At 46.0% G+C, this 17090-nt stretch overlaps 1 protein-coding gene across 2 annotated transcripts in view; it reads left to right on the plus strand.

Moving 5' to 3' along the window:
- The window catches only part of LOC144121778 (protein spinster-like), a 49538-nt gene that overhangs the window by 21376 nt on the left and 11072 nt on the right, over nucleotides 1–17090 (plus strand). For both annotated transcript variants that reach the window (XM_077655175.1, XM_077655174.1), the window contains exons 6-8: nucleotides 2459–2654; nucleotides 8857–8922; nucleotides 14941–15039. In XM_077655175.1, coding sequence (XP_077511301.1) covers nucleotides 2459–2654; nucleotides 8857–8922; nucleotides 14941–15039 — 361 coding nt within the window. The remainder of the gene's footprint in view (nucleotides 1–2458; nucleotides 2655–8856; nucleotides 8923–14940; nucleotides 15040–17090) is intronic.

A 17090-nucleotide genomic window follows, 5' to 3' on the forward strand; every position in this document is an offset into this window, starting at 1 on the left:
TGCCCCTATAATTCAAAGGTAGAGTTATTAAATGCCCTTTCCTGCCCCCCCCCCCCCCTTTTTTGAAATAAATATGGAAAATGCCAGAAATTCGAAAATGTGGTGAATCCTTATGAGGAGGTTCTGTCACACTGACAGCGAAAAGCCCGTGACGCGTGCGCAGTAAGTGGCGTGCATCTGAAGGCACGGCTGACAGCTGCTGTTGCCACGGGCTGACGGCGAACCTCAGAAAGTGAAAATATGTGGCCAGGCTATTCTGTGGCCTAGTGACAGGGAACTTCATATTATTGTTACGCCTGCCATTACGCGCACATCTCAGGTGCTTGGGTTACAATGCACCATGCAATAAGTGAGATTTTTGCTTACCGTGCCGCTCGCATACCCCCCCCTTCCCCACTGTGATATTACAAGTGGGCTTTTCCGCATTACTATAGCTGACCAGAACAAGCTCATGCTAGAAGAGCTGTAATAGTGAAAGGAATGGAAAGATCAAACAAAAAATTGGCAGATGATTACGATGCTCGATAATGCGAAATTTGAATGCAGCTGTTGAGGCATTTGAACCATAGTGTATTGCATGTGGAACATGCAGTGAAGAACAGCAGCAATGCTTGGCCTTGGCTTCAGCGCTAGCTCAACCATAGCATTTCACAGCAGTAGCCGCTGCGGACGGAGGATGACGCAACTCTCGCCTACCCCCGCCATACTCTCCTCTTCCGCTTTTCATACTCGCGCAGTACCCTTCTCATCTGCTTTCCTCCGAGCACCCGCCTTACTTTCATCCACCCCTTTCCTCCTCGTTTGCTCTGTCGCCTACGCTCAATCCAGGAACAGGTGCTTAAGAGCTGCTTTCTGAAAAAAAAACTCATTCACAGCAGGTGGTTGGCCATCTTGTTCTCATCACATTTGATATGTGGAAAAGACCACTTGCGGAATTTCGCATGAGGTCCTAGCCTAGCAATGTCCGAATGTTATCGGTCCACGCGATAAACGACGGAGAAGAAAGCAAAGAGGACATCTTTTTGCTGTTTTCCTGACAATTTACACCCGATCTTCAGATAATTTGCCCAAACACTTTAGGCCGCGATATTAGACCGCTGCGGAATGGCTGAATATTCCTAAATTTTCTATATCCATATCTCGAATCGAATATGAACCAAATAACAAACATATTATATTCGTATTTGAAATTTCGAATATTTGCACACCCCTATTAGTAAGGGCAGCGAGAGCCTAGAAATTGTGCCGGAATACGTCTACTTAGGGCAGGTAGTGACAGCTGATCCGGATCATGAGAGGGAGATAACTAGAAGGATAAGAATGGGGTGGAGCGCATATGGCAAATTCTCGCAGATCATGAGTGGCAGTGTACCAATTTCCCTCAAGAGGAAAGTGTACAACAGCATAATGTTACCGGTACTCACCTATGGGGCAGAAACGTGGAAGCTAACGAAAAGAGTTCACCTTAAGTTAAGGACAACGGAAGAGATCGGAAGCGGGCAGAGTGGGTGAGGGAACAAACACGGGTTAATGACATCCTAGTCGAAATCAAGAAAAAGAAATGGGCTTGGGCAGGGCATGTAATGCGAAGGCAAGATAACCGCTGGTCTTTAAGGGTAACGGAGTGGGTTCCAAGAGAAAGTAAGCGGAGCAGAGGGCGGCAGAAGGTTAGATGGGCGGAGGAGATTAAGAAGTTTGCAGGCAAAGGGTGGATGCAGCTGGCAAAGGATAGGGTTAATTGGAGAGACATGGGAGAGGCCTTTGCCCTGCAGTGGGTGTAGTAAGGCTGATGATGATGATGATGATGATGATTAGTAAGGGTTGCAAAGTGCATGCTTAGTTGTGAAGACTGTGCTTATGTGTGGAGTACATGCTCACATAATAAAGACGCTTTTTTTTTGCTAAAAAACATACAAGCATATGAAGTGCGTTAATCATATAGGTCAATATATTAGCAAGAATTACCGAGTGATTGAAACGAAATGACCGAAATGAGGTTAACGAATGTGTAAGGAGAGGTACATTTCTTTACCCCGTTTCGGTTAGACTGGTGCTGCTCACGATAGGTTCTGCAACTCAGTCAAGCTCAGTGTGCTACTATGTAAATAGTAGCATATATTTTGTGCATTGCTTGCGTTTTACACTTGAAGTATGCCTAGACTCCACTTTGTAAGCACTAAAAGCCTTCGACATTTGTACGCCTGAAATTTGGTGTCTGTAGAGTTGATTCTTAGTGGAGTCTGAAAATTTGTTTGAATTATGTTGAGTCTAAATATTTTACACTTTTGACGTTGGTGGTACCAGAACATCAGTTTAAAAAAGCCGGCTGTTTAAATAAGGTGAGTTAAAAATAAGGAGAGTTGACTGTGCTCTTCTAAGGAACAGTGAGCCTGGTTTGAGAGAGGTGAGCTTGACTCCAGCTGAAGTGTGCTGTGTGCCCTCCTCTTCTCACATGCAGGGTGAACAGCATCTTCGGCGTCATCACCACCCTGGCAGGTCTGGTGGGCGTAGCCACGGGCAGTGCCCTGTCGTCCCATTTCCGCAAACGGTCGGTGCGGGCCGACGCGCTCATCTGTGGAGCAGGCTTGCTCATCAGTGTGCCCCTGATCTTTGCTGGGGCCACCCTCGCCCACCGCATGCCCACCCTCACATGGGTAAGCCACCATGCGCCGAACCCACTGATGCTGCTTCTTCTCATGTATTGTTGTGAGCCTGTGCTTGCAATTGCACAAATTGGACACGGAATACCAGCAATAGGGTGCAAAAAGTGAAGAGTGCACCTCTCCCGGTTACTTGTTCCTCTTCTGATGCACAGGTGGAATTGAACACGGTGCAAAAATGCACAGAGACTTAGAAGGGACAGCGTAAATGCATCGCATCTAGCATGAGATATCCATATATTTCCTCAGCATCCCAATGTGTTTTTGCACTCTTTTTTTTAAACCGTCATGAGCCAGCTCACTCGACTGAAAGTACTTTCTCAAGTGGAGTTGTTTTTTTTTTTTTAACGTCGTAGTATTATAGCAGGTATTGGCAAGCAGAACCAGTGGCTTTTGTGAAGAGCGGCATTCCTAGTTGAGTGCCGCTACTTGGCTGATATGCTTTGCTCCAAGAAGGAAGTGTGTAGCAAGTTTAATGTTACAGAGGATGGTGGACCATGTGTTTGATTCCGAGCTAGGAATCCTGGAATTGGAAACTACCGTTAACTTGACAGATGATGTCGGCAGCCGTACTACGCCGTTACTCAGTGAAAAGGCCTCTGCCAGCTGTGTGGGGCTGCAGCGCTTTGTGAAGACAGGCATTATTTTGCATGCTAGCTCCTATCCTGGTCCTGTCTGCAGTTATGTAGGCAAGGCTGTGTGGAGTGTTGCTCTGATGGTTGTGCAGCTTTTTTGGGTAGTATTAGAAAACAGCACAGATGTGGAACTAATAACACAAAGATTCAACACACCATCATTTGGTTCCCGGGCACTGGGGTTGAGGGAAATGTCATGGTAGACACCATTGTCCGAGGGTTCACGAACTGGAGGTCGGGTTTTCCGGTCGAGCCCTTCAGCACACCAGAATCTTACGGGGAGGCAATGAAAGCATTGTTAGGAGTGCGCAAGAAGTACTCAGCGCCGGCGGGCAACCTCAACAGAGAGCAGGCCACCGCACTCAGATGACTGTAAACACCTACCCTGCAGACACCTACCCAAGCAGAGCCATTTATTATAAAATGTGGCCGAATAGATACATGAAAAAGTGCTTGTGGTATGGGGGCTACATCATGTTGTACCAAGTCACCTGGGGCTGTGAAAAAAGCCCTTTACTACCCAAGATAACTAGCCCTAGTCTAGAGCAGTGGGACGCCCTCCTGACTGACTTCAAACGGAGCACACAGCTTATGCTGGTGGCAAGGGCCAAGGCGGCGGCTGTTTTTACTACTACTACTAGGATTCATAATAACTGGTGGACCGTACCTTGTGGCAGACAGCATTACCAAAGACGGAGCAACTGACAGTGGTTTGCGTGAATGAAATGTGCTCACTTTCGTCATGCTGTAGCACGAAAAAGTGGAAATTTGTGTCCATTAGCTGTGAAGAGAAGCATGCAACACATGGACAGTTGCTAAGTACTAATCTGTTGCCATGACCCTAGGTAATCTAGCTCTTCATCAGAAAGTGCACCTAATGCTGTGTTGGCTGCGAATTTGCCTGGTCTGCCTGCTCATGTATACAGTTGACTCCGTGAAAATGTGTTTGTCTTATCAGAAGCACCCTAAAACAGGATACATAAGCATGCTAGGTGAGTCATAATCTCTTATTGCAAAAAAACAATGTAGAAACGATCGAGCACCAGTTGAAAGAAGAACACAGAACGAGAGCTCTCTGTTGCATTAGAGCAGGGAAGGAAATTTACCTTGCAGCCAGACCTAATTACAAAGAGGGTATTGATTGCTCTATGCATGAAGTGAGCTGAAAAGTGGAATTAGGAAACCAGCTCACATCGTCCTACTTGAAAATGACATTGGTCTAGCTTCTTTTTTTTTTTCGCTGTCTCTTCTTCTCTCCCTTCCGCAGCACCTACTATTTGTTTGATCTTCCTGATTTTTGCTTTTTCAAAGGCTTCAAGGGCACCAATGGGGCCCTGGCTAGCTGTGCAGTAAAGGCTTGAAAGCCAATGACCATCTTTCTGCCTTGTCCCATTTGTCGTGCAGCGTGCCTCGTTGTCAGCTCCACAAGCAGGTGCATCTCACGCCTTTGCGTCCACGGCAGGCTACGCGTATGCGGCGCTATCTCTGGCCATGTCAGCTGTCCGCATGCGCCATGAAAATCCGCCTTGTGATGCCACATCAACTTAATATTTGTCTTCATTCATCGAAATTTGTAAGCGCCTAGGTAACTAACAATTTTCGCCCCTCTTTGAGGAAACGCGCGGCACGTGACGCGCGTGAGACGCCGAGATCTGGCCGTGTCAGATCGCTGCCCCACACCCGCAAGAACGCTTCCTCGCACTTTAATGAAAACTGTGGGAAAGCTGCCTTGCGGGGGTAAGCTCTGCATGCGGGGAAGTTCTCGTGCGAAAAAGCGTTCTTTCATTTTTTTTTCTCTTGCTTGCCTCGAGACCGTTCCCCGCTAGTACCGCTGCGCCATGTCGCTGTGGGTCAAGGTTGCTGCGAAGGTTCTGAAGGACACCTGAAGTGTCCTCTTTTTTTTGCATTCAGACTATGTATAGGAATCAATACTCAATTATTTTTACAGTGTTCGTCTTATCCGAGGATTCGTTTTTACCGAGTTCATCTTAAAGGAGCCCTGCAACACCTGAGCATTGTATGTAAACTTACTCAATTTCTAGATTGGGTTGTCATTAACATCTGAGCCAAATAACATGTCTCTATGTGTAGCAGAGAACCCACATTCGTACTCAAAAGTTGTCGAGCCCTTTCCGGTCACTTTTCAAACTTGCACTGTCTATCGTGCCGCGCGTGCACGCATCCAGGTCTACAAGTGGCCATTGTTAAGATTCTTTCAGGCGTCACTCAGCTGCCGTGGCCGCGGCCAGTCGCCAGCAGGTCGGTAGCACGGTGATGGGACGGTGTGGGTGTGGTGAGCGGAGGAGCACTGACCTGAGGAGTGCTGAAATTGATGATTTTTTTTGCCGATAACTCCGCTTCTACCAAATGCATAAAAGAAAATTCATGTTTGAGGATATTCATGAAGTGGCATATCGTAACTTCATTGTATAGTTTTGCAGGGCCCCTTTAATGGGGGGAGATATCTCGATGACCACCCGGCTACTTGCTATCACCACCCAGCGCTGTTTTGAAATGCACAAACAAGTTCTTCCGAATGAGCAGTTTGTGTTTCTATGCATCTTAGTGCATGGCATCCTTGCCTGGGGCCCATATAACTGCTATGTGAAAGTAGTTTTTGTTCTTTATACCCCTTACACATGGGCACTGCAGAGGCCTTTGAGAATCAGATCTTTAGGTTCAAGGGCATAAGGGGTACAGCTACATGGCGCATATGTTGTGCCTTTGTCGCTAAGGGCCTTGGAGGTGATGGCACCAGTACAAGACTTTTGGAGCCCAAAGGCACGGCCTTTGAGAACCTGCAATCGCAGTGCCATCTAACATCAGACATTTAAAGCAAAGAGAAAAATCTACGCAGCTAACAAATGTTTGAAAACATCTTATAAATATACAAAAAGTATGTCTAGTTTTGCTTTATCGATGGATGTTTATATTTTATGCTCAGATTTCAAGATAGTGAAATTGTTGCAGCAACACCGAGTACTACCCCTGGAGGCTAAGGCAACACACAGAACCTACTGCTACTAATGAGAGTATCTGTTGCAGTTCTTTTAATGAAGCAATCAAAATAAAAAGAATGCCTGTGCTCAACGAATGAACAAAATACCCCGCTTTAGTTTTAAAGACTCTCACTGCAGCCACCTCATGCACAGCATTGGGTGTTAAGCCTCAGCGACTAACCTTTGGGCTGCACCATGTAGCTGCACCACTTCTCTTTTGGTGAAAAGAGGTGCCTTTGCTGGAAAGGCCTTCAAGAAATGCCATGTGACGTCGGTATTATTCTAGCAGGCCATCTAATAATGAAAAGTTCTGGAGTATATGCCCTATATGCCATTAACTTCAACATAATCACACCACATTCAAATAACCTTTGAGCACACAAAGGGGACGGCTTTGTTTTCATGCTTTTTGTGAACTCTCGCAATGGTGGGGTTAGTTTTTGTTAGCATTTGGATCAGAACAGCTGCTTCTTCATAAGTTTTTGTTGGTTCACCTGGTGGCTTAGCGCTTCCAGTTCTTGTGGACTGTGTCCTGACATCCACCAAAGAACTGTTCCACACCCCCTCGTGTAAATGTGTCCTGTACTGTCCTGCACAGAGGCCAGTTCTTTATCTACCCCCATAGTCTTGTTCACTCAGATCGCTTGCCTTCCATGAACCTCCTTTCTCTACAGCATTGCTTGAGTGGTCCGTTCATCCATATCTGCCAAATATGACTTGAGTGTTTGAGCATCAGGGCTTGGAGATACAGTAGAACCTCAGTAATTCAAAACCTGTTGGATCGTGCAAAGTATTCTAATTAAGCAGGTCTTCGAATTAACTGAAACTGAAGAACAACGAAGAAGGCAAGCACTTCCCAGATGGTGCCATTGCACTGAGTAAAGCTGCAGTCAACTTCATTGGGGAACTTCTACAGCAGGAGCTCGTTTGGATGCTTCGTGAGTGCTGCGTCACTGCTGGCCGCCTGAAAGTCTGTCACGCCAGTTTTGACATTCCCGGAATATGGTCACCTATTCCTCTCTATCAGGTTTTGTGATTGGCAAAGCTCATCATCATTTGCTTTTATACTCTGATATTCTTGCCCGCAAGGGCAGCAATGAACATAGGATGTGCCAGGTTAATGGCACAGCCTAGCTGTAAAGAGCATGTGCAGGGCAGCTTCGAACAGCGATTTAGCGTCACGCTGCTTTATGTGGGCCACGCTCTTATTAAGCGGAAAGATGCCACCATACTAGTTGAACTCTGTTGTTCTCACAAGCACTCCAGGCATCCAAATTAACCAAGAAGATGCAAGCTGCCAGCTCGGATCATCTAATATAATTTACATTATGTAGTAAGGCACTGGATGAATGCCTCTACCGTAAAAACCGGACTATAGGTTGGACCAGAATATAGGCCGACTCCCAGCTGAGCAATTCTAAAAATGAAAAAAAAAAAATCTTTTTCAGTGGAAAAAGTACCGAAAGTTGCCCTTACCTTGAAACAAATGCGATTCAGCTTGCACAATGGTGACAGTATTTATTTTCATTTAAATGTTGCTCATATGTACACCCGGCCAATTTTTTAGCAGTATCACATGCCCATCGACCCGTGTGTTTGTCAGCACCTTATCATCATGGCACAGAGTGGCGAAAACAAACGAGGTACGCGCACGTGTACATATGCGCTTACTCTCGCTTCTTTTGCCGCTCCATGCCTTATCTCTACCGTTTTCACGCGGATGAATTTGGCAGTCACAGGCAGCGATCTTGCGCGCTGCTCCCGGATGAACTCTGCAACTTTTCCTTCCAGTTCTGGATACGCTGTGGACCACTCACGGAATGATGTTCTCCTCTGCTTGCTGCAAGTTGTAATACGCAGCTTCTGCCTCCACCAGTACCGAATGCTCTTTTGAGGTGCTCCAAATTTGTGCTGTGCTGCCAGGTTGTCGTGAGCTTCGGCGTACCCAGTCACGTTTTTCTTGGAAGGCGATGGTGAATTGCCGTTGGGTTCCGCTCATTTTGAAACGAAATGTGAAAAAGCAGCCTTTAACCAAAATAGCTTTGCAACAACGAAAACGCAAAATGGAGGTGCCACAGCGTCACCGCGCTGCTGCTGATGGCAATGGTGATGGAGGCTGTTGACTTCAGCCGCCCATCGTTGCAAGCCTTCCCATAGTTTTTCCGCCAATGACCTGTATATAAGACGGGGGTCTACTTTTCACCATGGTTTCTTGAAAAAAGTTCGACCTATATTCCGGTTTTTACGGTAATTATCTAGGATTTCGAATTAACTGGGATCGAACCTTTGACGTTTTACTGTCGTAGACTACCTTTTAGAGGACTTTCCTTTTTCAGTGCTGGCATTTTGATACGGCAAAAATGAAAAAGGGCCAAATTGCCATTGGTTGGATTCAGTAGCACTCACCAGTTGTTAGACTGCAAGCGTGATGCATCTCTGCTTGTGTACAGGCCATGTAGAAAAGACTAATTTCGTGCTTACATAGTTAATGCACACCAGCTCATGAGGTCATTTTGTGGTGGTCGCCATTCTCGAGCGCTGTCTTCCTTTCGTGTTGTGCAGGTGCTGTTCTTCTTTGGCATGACAGCCATCTGCCTCAACTGGTCCATAGTTGCCGACATCCTTCTGGTGAGTGGTGGCGCCATCTGTTGCACAGTTACGTCTGCAAGTCGTTTATTTAACCCTGTAACGGCCAGGCAATGATATTTTGGAAGACAAGCAATGAACTTCCAATAATTTGCAACAGTGGCCCCTGCTTTGCAGAAATGTAAAAAACTGGCAGATTTATTGAGAAAAACATGATCCCTGCATAAAATTACAATATCTGGGTGTCTAAGAACAATAAAACTTCACATAAATGAAGTGTACATTAACCAATATCGAAATGCATAACTGTTTCATCACCTGCTATTGCTGCTGTACATCCACAGAAATTTTAGGCCATTTTGCCATTAGGGTTAGCGTTCACAGTAAGTTATCTTCCAGCAGGCCTCCACATCTCTGAAGGCTAACACTTGCTCCTTGCTTTCATAAAAACGTCAGGTACCCAATGGTCATAGTCATATGATCATGTAGTCATACGACCACAGCTTGGGCCATACCTTGACGTAGTTAAGTTCGGTTTGACCTTGTGAGGCATTGAAGGTCCTTGCCGATGTGGTGCGTACTGTCTCAAAGCAAATGTCAAGGTCAAAGGTCAAGGTCAGGTGCCCAGTTGCCATAGTCATATGATCACGTGTTCAGACTACCATAGCTTGGGCTGTACAACCACGTAGTTAAGTTCGGTTTGACCTTGTGAGGCACTGAAGGTCATTGTGTCATCAACATCGAAATCGGAAGTTATATCCTGAGGAGTAGAGCTCTCGCTCTAAAAACAAAATGCTGTTATGAAGACAAGATTTATGGAAGCTGCCTTGAAGTTTTACAGTTCTTGGTTCCATGTCTCTCTTTACGGTTGTAAAGGAAGGAGCAAGTCAGCTGAGGTGTTTATTATGGCACATAAGGTGTGCCCCTTATGTTTCTTGGCAGGGTTTTAACTGTCATCTGTTGTTTAAGGTACGCACAATGTGTGGTCTAATGGGCTTGAGTCTGTATGAGGAAAAATGCTCTTCAGCAGTCTGAAGAATACTTGACCATTCATAACTAATGATCTACGGACCCTTGTGCTGACAGCATTTTTTGGGTTTTCAAAGCACACATTTAGTGTGGCACATTTGGCTAGGCTATGGTGACTGACAGTGAAGTGCAGTGCATGCCATCGTTTAATGCGTGCAGCAGGCAACATGAGCACATGGCATCAGCAGCATAGGAAATGTTCATGATTGTTTTAAAGGGATACAGTTCTTGCACTTCTGTACTCAAGCAGCACATCCACTAGCAGCTGCAGTTAGAAATTCAGTTGTAAATGGTCTTTTGAAAGGCACCAACAGTTGTCTGGCTATGTTTCACAACGAATGGCAAACATTGCTGTGTAACCTTTAAAGATAGGATGTGTCACTGGGCAGCATCGTTCATGTTGTGCTCTCAAGGGCACCACTGACGGAGAGATGTGGCACCTATGGTACTTCCAAAGTTTTGAAGGGACTCTGGTCTTCTGGGGCATTGGTGGGAGATGCATTTTTCCTTTTTTAATGTGATAGCATTTAGGCATTTAGGTGTCGTATCACAAAAAATTTCGAACTTCTCTGTCACTTAATTCCCCCATTGGTCAAGAGGGCCATGATGTCATCAGCACCACATGACCACCAGTGGACCAGTCATGGGGTACTGCCAAGTTTGAAAATCTGAGGACCCCCAAGATTTAGAAGTTGGCCCACTCCCCAAAATTCCTAAGGGCCCTCAAAATTTTGGAAGTAGGCCCACCCCGGAAAATAGATTAAGGTAGATTACTGGGTTAGGGCGCTCAGCTACTGATCCGGACTGCCCGGGTTTGAACCCCACCGCGGCATAGGGTGGATGCGGCTGGCGAAGGAATTGGAGAGGCATGGGAGAGGCGTTTGCCCTGCAATGGCTGTAGTCAGGCTGATGATGATGGTGATGAAAACGCAAAGGCACCCAAGTGGGCTGCATGTTAAAGATCCCCAGGTGGTCCAAATTATTCGAGAGCCCTTTCTTCCTTTCTTCTCTCAGTCCCTCCTTTATCCCTTCCCTTAAGGTGGCCGGGAACCACATGGTTCAGGTGTCCATTGAGATGTGAGACAGATACTGCGCCACTTCATTTCCCCAAAAGCCAATTTTCATTTTTTTTGGGTGGATTAATGGTAGATTAGTGTGTTGGATTAGTATAATCTCTTATGATAATCCAAATGAAAGGCACTGAAACATGCTAGAACGTGATTACTCGTGCATACAATTTAAGAGCAATGTAACTGTTTCCAATAGGGGTTTTGGAAGGAAAATTGGAAGAACAACATTAGACATTCATTGTAGACACCATAGCAGGAAACATGAATGCTGATGATGACGGACTTTTATGGCGCAAGGGCATCTGTGGCCAAAGAGCGCCATGGCACAAGATATTTTTCGATTACTTGAGGTGGGGTCAAAAACCCATATTCCAAGCATTTCACCCGAAATAAGCTGAGCACCAGGCCAGGGGAAAGCTTGCACCCATTGTACCACCGGTGGGTACCTGGCGGCACTGGGGATCGAACCCCGCACCTCCTGCATGCGAGGCGGATGCTCAACCGCAACATGAATGCTACAGTAAAACCTCGTTAATTCGAACTCGAGGGGGACCGGAAAATTGTTCGAATTAAGCGGAGTTTGAATTAACGAGTGGGCGCTAAAAAAAGCGGCCATCACGCCCGGCAGCACGGGCCGAAGCTAAAACAGGCATATCTGAGATCGTTATCTCTTACTACGCTCTACTACACATTTGCGGCGGGCGATTGCGCGAATTAAAATCATAGAGCCCGAATGTCGAAGGAAATAAAGTTAATTTGTTTATGCGGTTGGAGCTAACATCAAAATGCATTCGCGTAAGCAGCAAGCTTAATGATTAAATATGACACTATGCTTCAAAAACATGTTTATTAACAGCAGATTGGCAAAGCATATCAAAGAGAAAAATAATCGGTGATGCGCATTTGTTTTCGTTTTCTTTGCCGTGACTCGACAAGCATCGTCTGCAACTTGCCCAACAGCTCCAACGCAGCGTCCGAATTATCATCGGCGGAGAAGTAGCGCGCAGCCAGATCGAGTGCTGACGCTGTTTCACATGCACTCGGGAGTGGCAATGGATCGTCGCCTCCGTCGGACTCGTCATCGCTGTCAGCTGTGCTCGCCGCGCCGGAGTTGTGCGGCATCTGGTCACCGCAGGCCGCTTCAATAATCTCGGCATCGCTTAACGGCCCCGATGTCTCCACGCCGCTGTCAACGTCTACGAAGCTCTGGAAGTCAACACCCTCCGATAAAGCAGCGTAGGCAGGGTGCAGCGCGACGGAGTCATCACACTGAGCATCCAGCTCTGCCGTGCTGCAGGCTTCTGGGCCTTCAATGAAGCCGCACTTTCGATAACAGTTCGCGACTGTGTCCGCCTTGACAGCATTCCACGATGTTGCCAGCATGTGGCAGGCTCCGAGGAGATTGACGTCGTACGATTTGCCGCTGTCCATACACACAAGAATCCGCTCTAGGGGGTGGCGCCTGTACAGTGTTTTGAGGTTTTTAATAACCCCAAGGTCCATAGGCTGCAGCACAGCCGTAGTGTTTTTCGGCAGAAAGGCCAGACGGATCGATCGCCTTCAGTCCGCTGATGTCGCAATGGGCTGAACAGTTGCCGACGAACAACAGAACATTCCTGTTCTGTGCCGCGAACTTCCTGTCGAGTGTGCGCAGCCAATCCGTGAAAATTGCTCGCGTCATCCACGACTTTCTGTTGAAAGTATAATCAACAGGGAGAGTTTTTAGCCCTTTAAAGCAGCGAGGCTTCGCTGCTTTGCCTATAACTAGCAAGCGCACCGTTCCGTGCCAGTCGCGTTTGCGCACACCAACACCGTCACTCTTTCCTTGCTTCTCTTCCCGCCTGAACACTTGTCGCCTTTGTAACTGACAGTCTTGTTCGGCAGCAACTTAAAATAAAGCGCGGTTTCATCTGCATTGAACACATCGCTGAGCGAGTAATCGGCAAGGTAGTCCTTTAGTTGACCTGCTGCAACGGCTTGCGCCGGAGCCACCGTGGCCGGAGCATAGGCGGCGCCTGCGGTAGGGTGGCTACCCGCGTAACCGCGCGTCAGCCAAAAATAGACAAGCCAATGCTTCGACGCTCCGGCAGCGAAAACCTGCTACGGCATGGACCGGAGGGCTGGTTCGGGCACCGAAATTCACGTCTCACCTCATGCGTGCTGGCTTATTTTTTTTTCTCATCATTCTGCATTTTTTTTAATTTTCAGCGCATTGTATTTGCTACGAGGTGACTTCTATATGCGAGGAGCAATGCCAGCCATCGGCGCCTAGTTCGAATTAACCGACGTGGATACCGGCATATTCGAATTATCGGGAGTTTTGACCCATTGAAATACACAGGGCTTTGCCGGGACCCGGCCGTCAGTTCGAATTAACCGGAAGTTCGAATTAAGCGATTTCGAATTAACGAGGTTTTACTGTATTGCATTTTCTTCTTTAGAATCTGGTTAAGAAGGCCTCCAAGTTTTTCACTACAAGTGGCATGTGTAGCTTGTGCCAACACTATTAGTGTAAGGCATCATAGCACGGATTGGGTAAATGAAAACTGTTTGCTTTTGTGGGACTGGCGACTTTTCAACAGAGACGGAGGCTTCGGCATGGTTGGCCTTGACCTGGGTGTGCCGTTAACTGCAGTGCTTTTGCCAGCATTGTGTTCACAGACCTATTGGCCGGCAGCTAAAAGTTGAGGACTCTGTGTGTGGTGTTTGTGCCTTACTACAAGAAAAGGAGTTTGTGTGCATCAGAAGTTACATTAATGGTTCTGTTTTTGCAGTGCATGAATTGCATGTCAATGAGCAGTTGCCTGGTGTATTCTGTGCATGTGTATTTAATCATGCTTTCTGCTACCATTTACATGCATACAAACAAGTCAAAGGAAAGCATGTTCTCGTGCTTTAGAATTTCAGGAAGCTTGTTCTGACAATTACTGCTTTTCAAATTTTTGTCTCATTCATCACAAATGACAAAAAACGATGCTGATAGCTTCAAGGGTGGAGGTGGAAACTTTATTTTACCAATTTTACAAATGTCAGCTGGCAATCCAGAGTGTTGCTGGCGGATGACCGGGGCCTCTCAAATAGCAGTGAGCTTTCATGGCTGAGCAGGGGGCTCATGAAATGGTGGCACATTGCTGGTAGTACACACATTCATCCGCAGCACTTTAAGGTGTGCTAAAACTAGGGTGGAGTTTGGCGTCACTTCCTCCACATTGTCATAGCAGCATTGCATTCGAAGGTAGGTCTGGTTGCAAGAGTTTGTGGCCCTGATGACCACTTGCATATTTTCTGCTGCTGCTTGTGCTGTTGCTTGGATTGCTGGGTAGTTTTTCAACTCGCCTCACAGCCTCACAGCCTGGAGAGCTTGGCATTGGAATTGCTATGCCAGTTGTTTGCCAACAGGATGTGATGCTAATCATGTCGTTAAATCGCGCATGATGGTTCACTGCATGCAGCATGGTGTTAAGACTGAGGAGAAGGAGCATGTATGTAACATTCTATGATGCTTAAGACTACAGCACAGTGGTAACAAGGACAAGACAAGCAAAAGACTCAAAACACAGCACTTGTATTTTGCGTCTTTTGCTTGTCTTGTCCCTGTTACCACTGTGCTGTAGTCTTAAGTATGCACGACCAACTAGCCAGCCAGCACACGTCTATGATACATGCAATGTATGGTTTTTATACAGCATACAAGCAGGGCTTATAGAGATAGATGCATGCTTTTCAGTTTTTTCACGCTGTCATAGCAGATCACTCATTTTTTGTCACTGGGCCATTGTTTTTTCTTTTTGCAGGTGTTATATTTATGTAAGTATAAACCGTCAGATAAAAAAGAAGAGCATTTTGATCAAGTTTGAATGGGTCACATGGTGACTTGGGATGCTGGCCTGCTCATGCCCGCCCACCATGGCTTGTTCTTGCCACCACCTGATGCTGGGTACTTGTGGTCTGGTCCGTGCAGTACATACTGGTGCCATCACGGAGGGCCACGGGCGCTGCCTTCCAGATCTTGACGTCCCACCTGCTGGGTGATGCCACCAGCCCATACATTGTCGGCCTGGTGAGTGGGCAGTGCCATCTTCTGCGGTAATGGCTGGGGTGTGACCCTGCTGCCTCATATCACAGATGAGTGTGCCTCCAGATAGTGAATCAGTAAAAGAAGTGCCTCTGGATTGGTATCGAAGTATGTTGCAGTGTTTCAGTGCAACAATGCCAACTGTCATCTGAAAGGCATCGTCAGTCAAGTTGAAGCTCAGTCCATGGAAGTATGCACACATCAAAGCATCTTCGCAGCAGTGCAGCGACAGCTCGTAACAGCGAGGTTGAAGGTGCACTGGATTTTTTGGCTATGATAGTTTTTTTTCTGCATACTATATGGGTGACCTGCATATTTATTGTACACTACAGCTGAGGAAGACCAGTAATGGCAGATGCATCACATCCAGCATAGCAGTCTTCTAGATGTCTGAAAAAATGGCTACCTGCTTGATAAAATTTTAGTGGTGCTGTTGCGAACAGCAAAGGTGATCGGCTGCCAGGAAAATAACAGCACAAGTCCCTGTACTGGAAATCAGTCATGGCAGTTACTCTTAACTTAAACTTTTTCACAGTCAAGCCTGCAGTGGTCCTTTGCTAATTCTTCCTCAAATGAAAGAATGTCTCATCATTGGCAGGCCGCAGTGTTGAGCCCAGCCCCAGTATTCATGTTTTCTTGTGCCCTCCTGCAGCTGTTTTTTTGGCATTTAGTTCCTGTGATGACATTATTATGTTGGACATGCATCTAAACTGTTTGCAGTCTTTAGCTCTAATGTCATCATTTAGTTGAAGCAGTCCTTAACATTCATTTTTCATTATAACGAGCTTTGACCACTGATGTATCAAGTAAAACTGACGTCAACAAGTGCCGGCGAGTACAGTTTTTTGACATGCAGTTTTCATCAACAGTTCTTTCTTATTGCCATGGCTGCGGTGCTCACTCATCTTGCATTATTTAAACTGTACTGTGCGGGTTGTGAATCAGGCATAAAGGACCGGAATTTTCTGCATTCTTTGAACTCGCTTCACGGAACTTAAAATTTTTTTCGTCGTAAAATTATAAATTTTGTGAAGTGAGGTCAAAGAATCTGAAATATTCTGCGGGAAGTCTCTCACGTCTTAACGCATGCGGCCTTCTGCGCAGAAGCGGCCGCACACTTTGCATCAATAGAATTAGGTTGTTAGAAGTTGGCTTTTCCTGTAAACTCACGAACCTAGTGGGTATGCTCGCTCCGGGTATCTCGAAGAACAGCTTAAAAAAACAAATTCGTGCTATTTTCTTTGTTTGGTTCCAAATATAACATGAACTGCTTTCTAAAGCAGATGATGTAAAAAAAAACTCGCATTATATTTGTACACATACAGCAATATTCCTTTCGACAGGCGCCAGCATCTTGACTCATCCCACCGAAGCGTGCGGGAACGTTGCTGCCAGAGTCTCAGTGCGTGATGAGCTTGCTTGCTCGCTCGAGGGGGTGAGGGAGCAAGCTTGTCAAGGCACCAGCAGAATTTGGCTCATTTGCAAATTTGATGTTTCGAGAGAATTCATGCAATTAAATTGAATCGAATTGATTTTTATTTCTGAACATTCATACAGAGCTTGTTTGAAACAACATTTCTGTAATTCCAATATGCTACTTCTGCTGACGTCCACAAATGCAATATCACCAAAAAAAGAGTGTGTGGCTGCAGATAGACTAGACAGTTCTGCAAAAAACGCTAAAATACAGAACTTTACGCATAATTGTCGGAAACTAGGGGCCTTAGCCATGCAACAGTGTCATTAAGTGCACTGTGCATATGAAGATGAAAGAGGTTAGGTAGCTTGACAGTCTGTTCTGAAAGCATGGAGGTTTTTAAATGCCACAATGAACAAGCTCCCAATTACACATTACTATTTCAAACCAAAGGTGCACTGTGGAGCAGGTGTTTATTTTTTGCTTTGAAAGGGAAATTGTTTTGCTATGTTGTGTTGAAATCTAATTTCCTTATGATTAACTAAACAGGTTGCTATAAGGGTGTTGAGGGAGTACTGTGTTAACTACATTATATATCTTTTGTTTCATCGTGATCGAT

Source organism: Amblyomma americanum, chromosome 2 (assembly GCF_052857255.1).
Source record: "Amblyomma americanum isolate KBUSLIRL-KWMA chromosome 2, ASM5285725v1, whole genome shotgun sequence".
In the NCBI taxonomy this organism is placed as follows: Eukaryota; Metazoa; Arthropoda; class Arachnida; order Ixodida; family Ixodidae; genus Amblyomma; species Amblyomma americanum.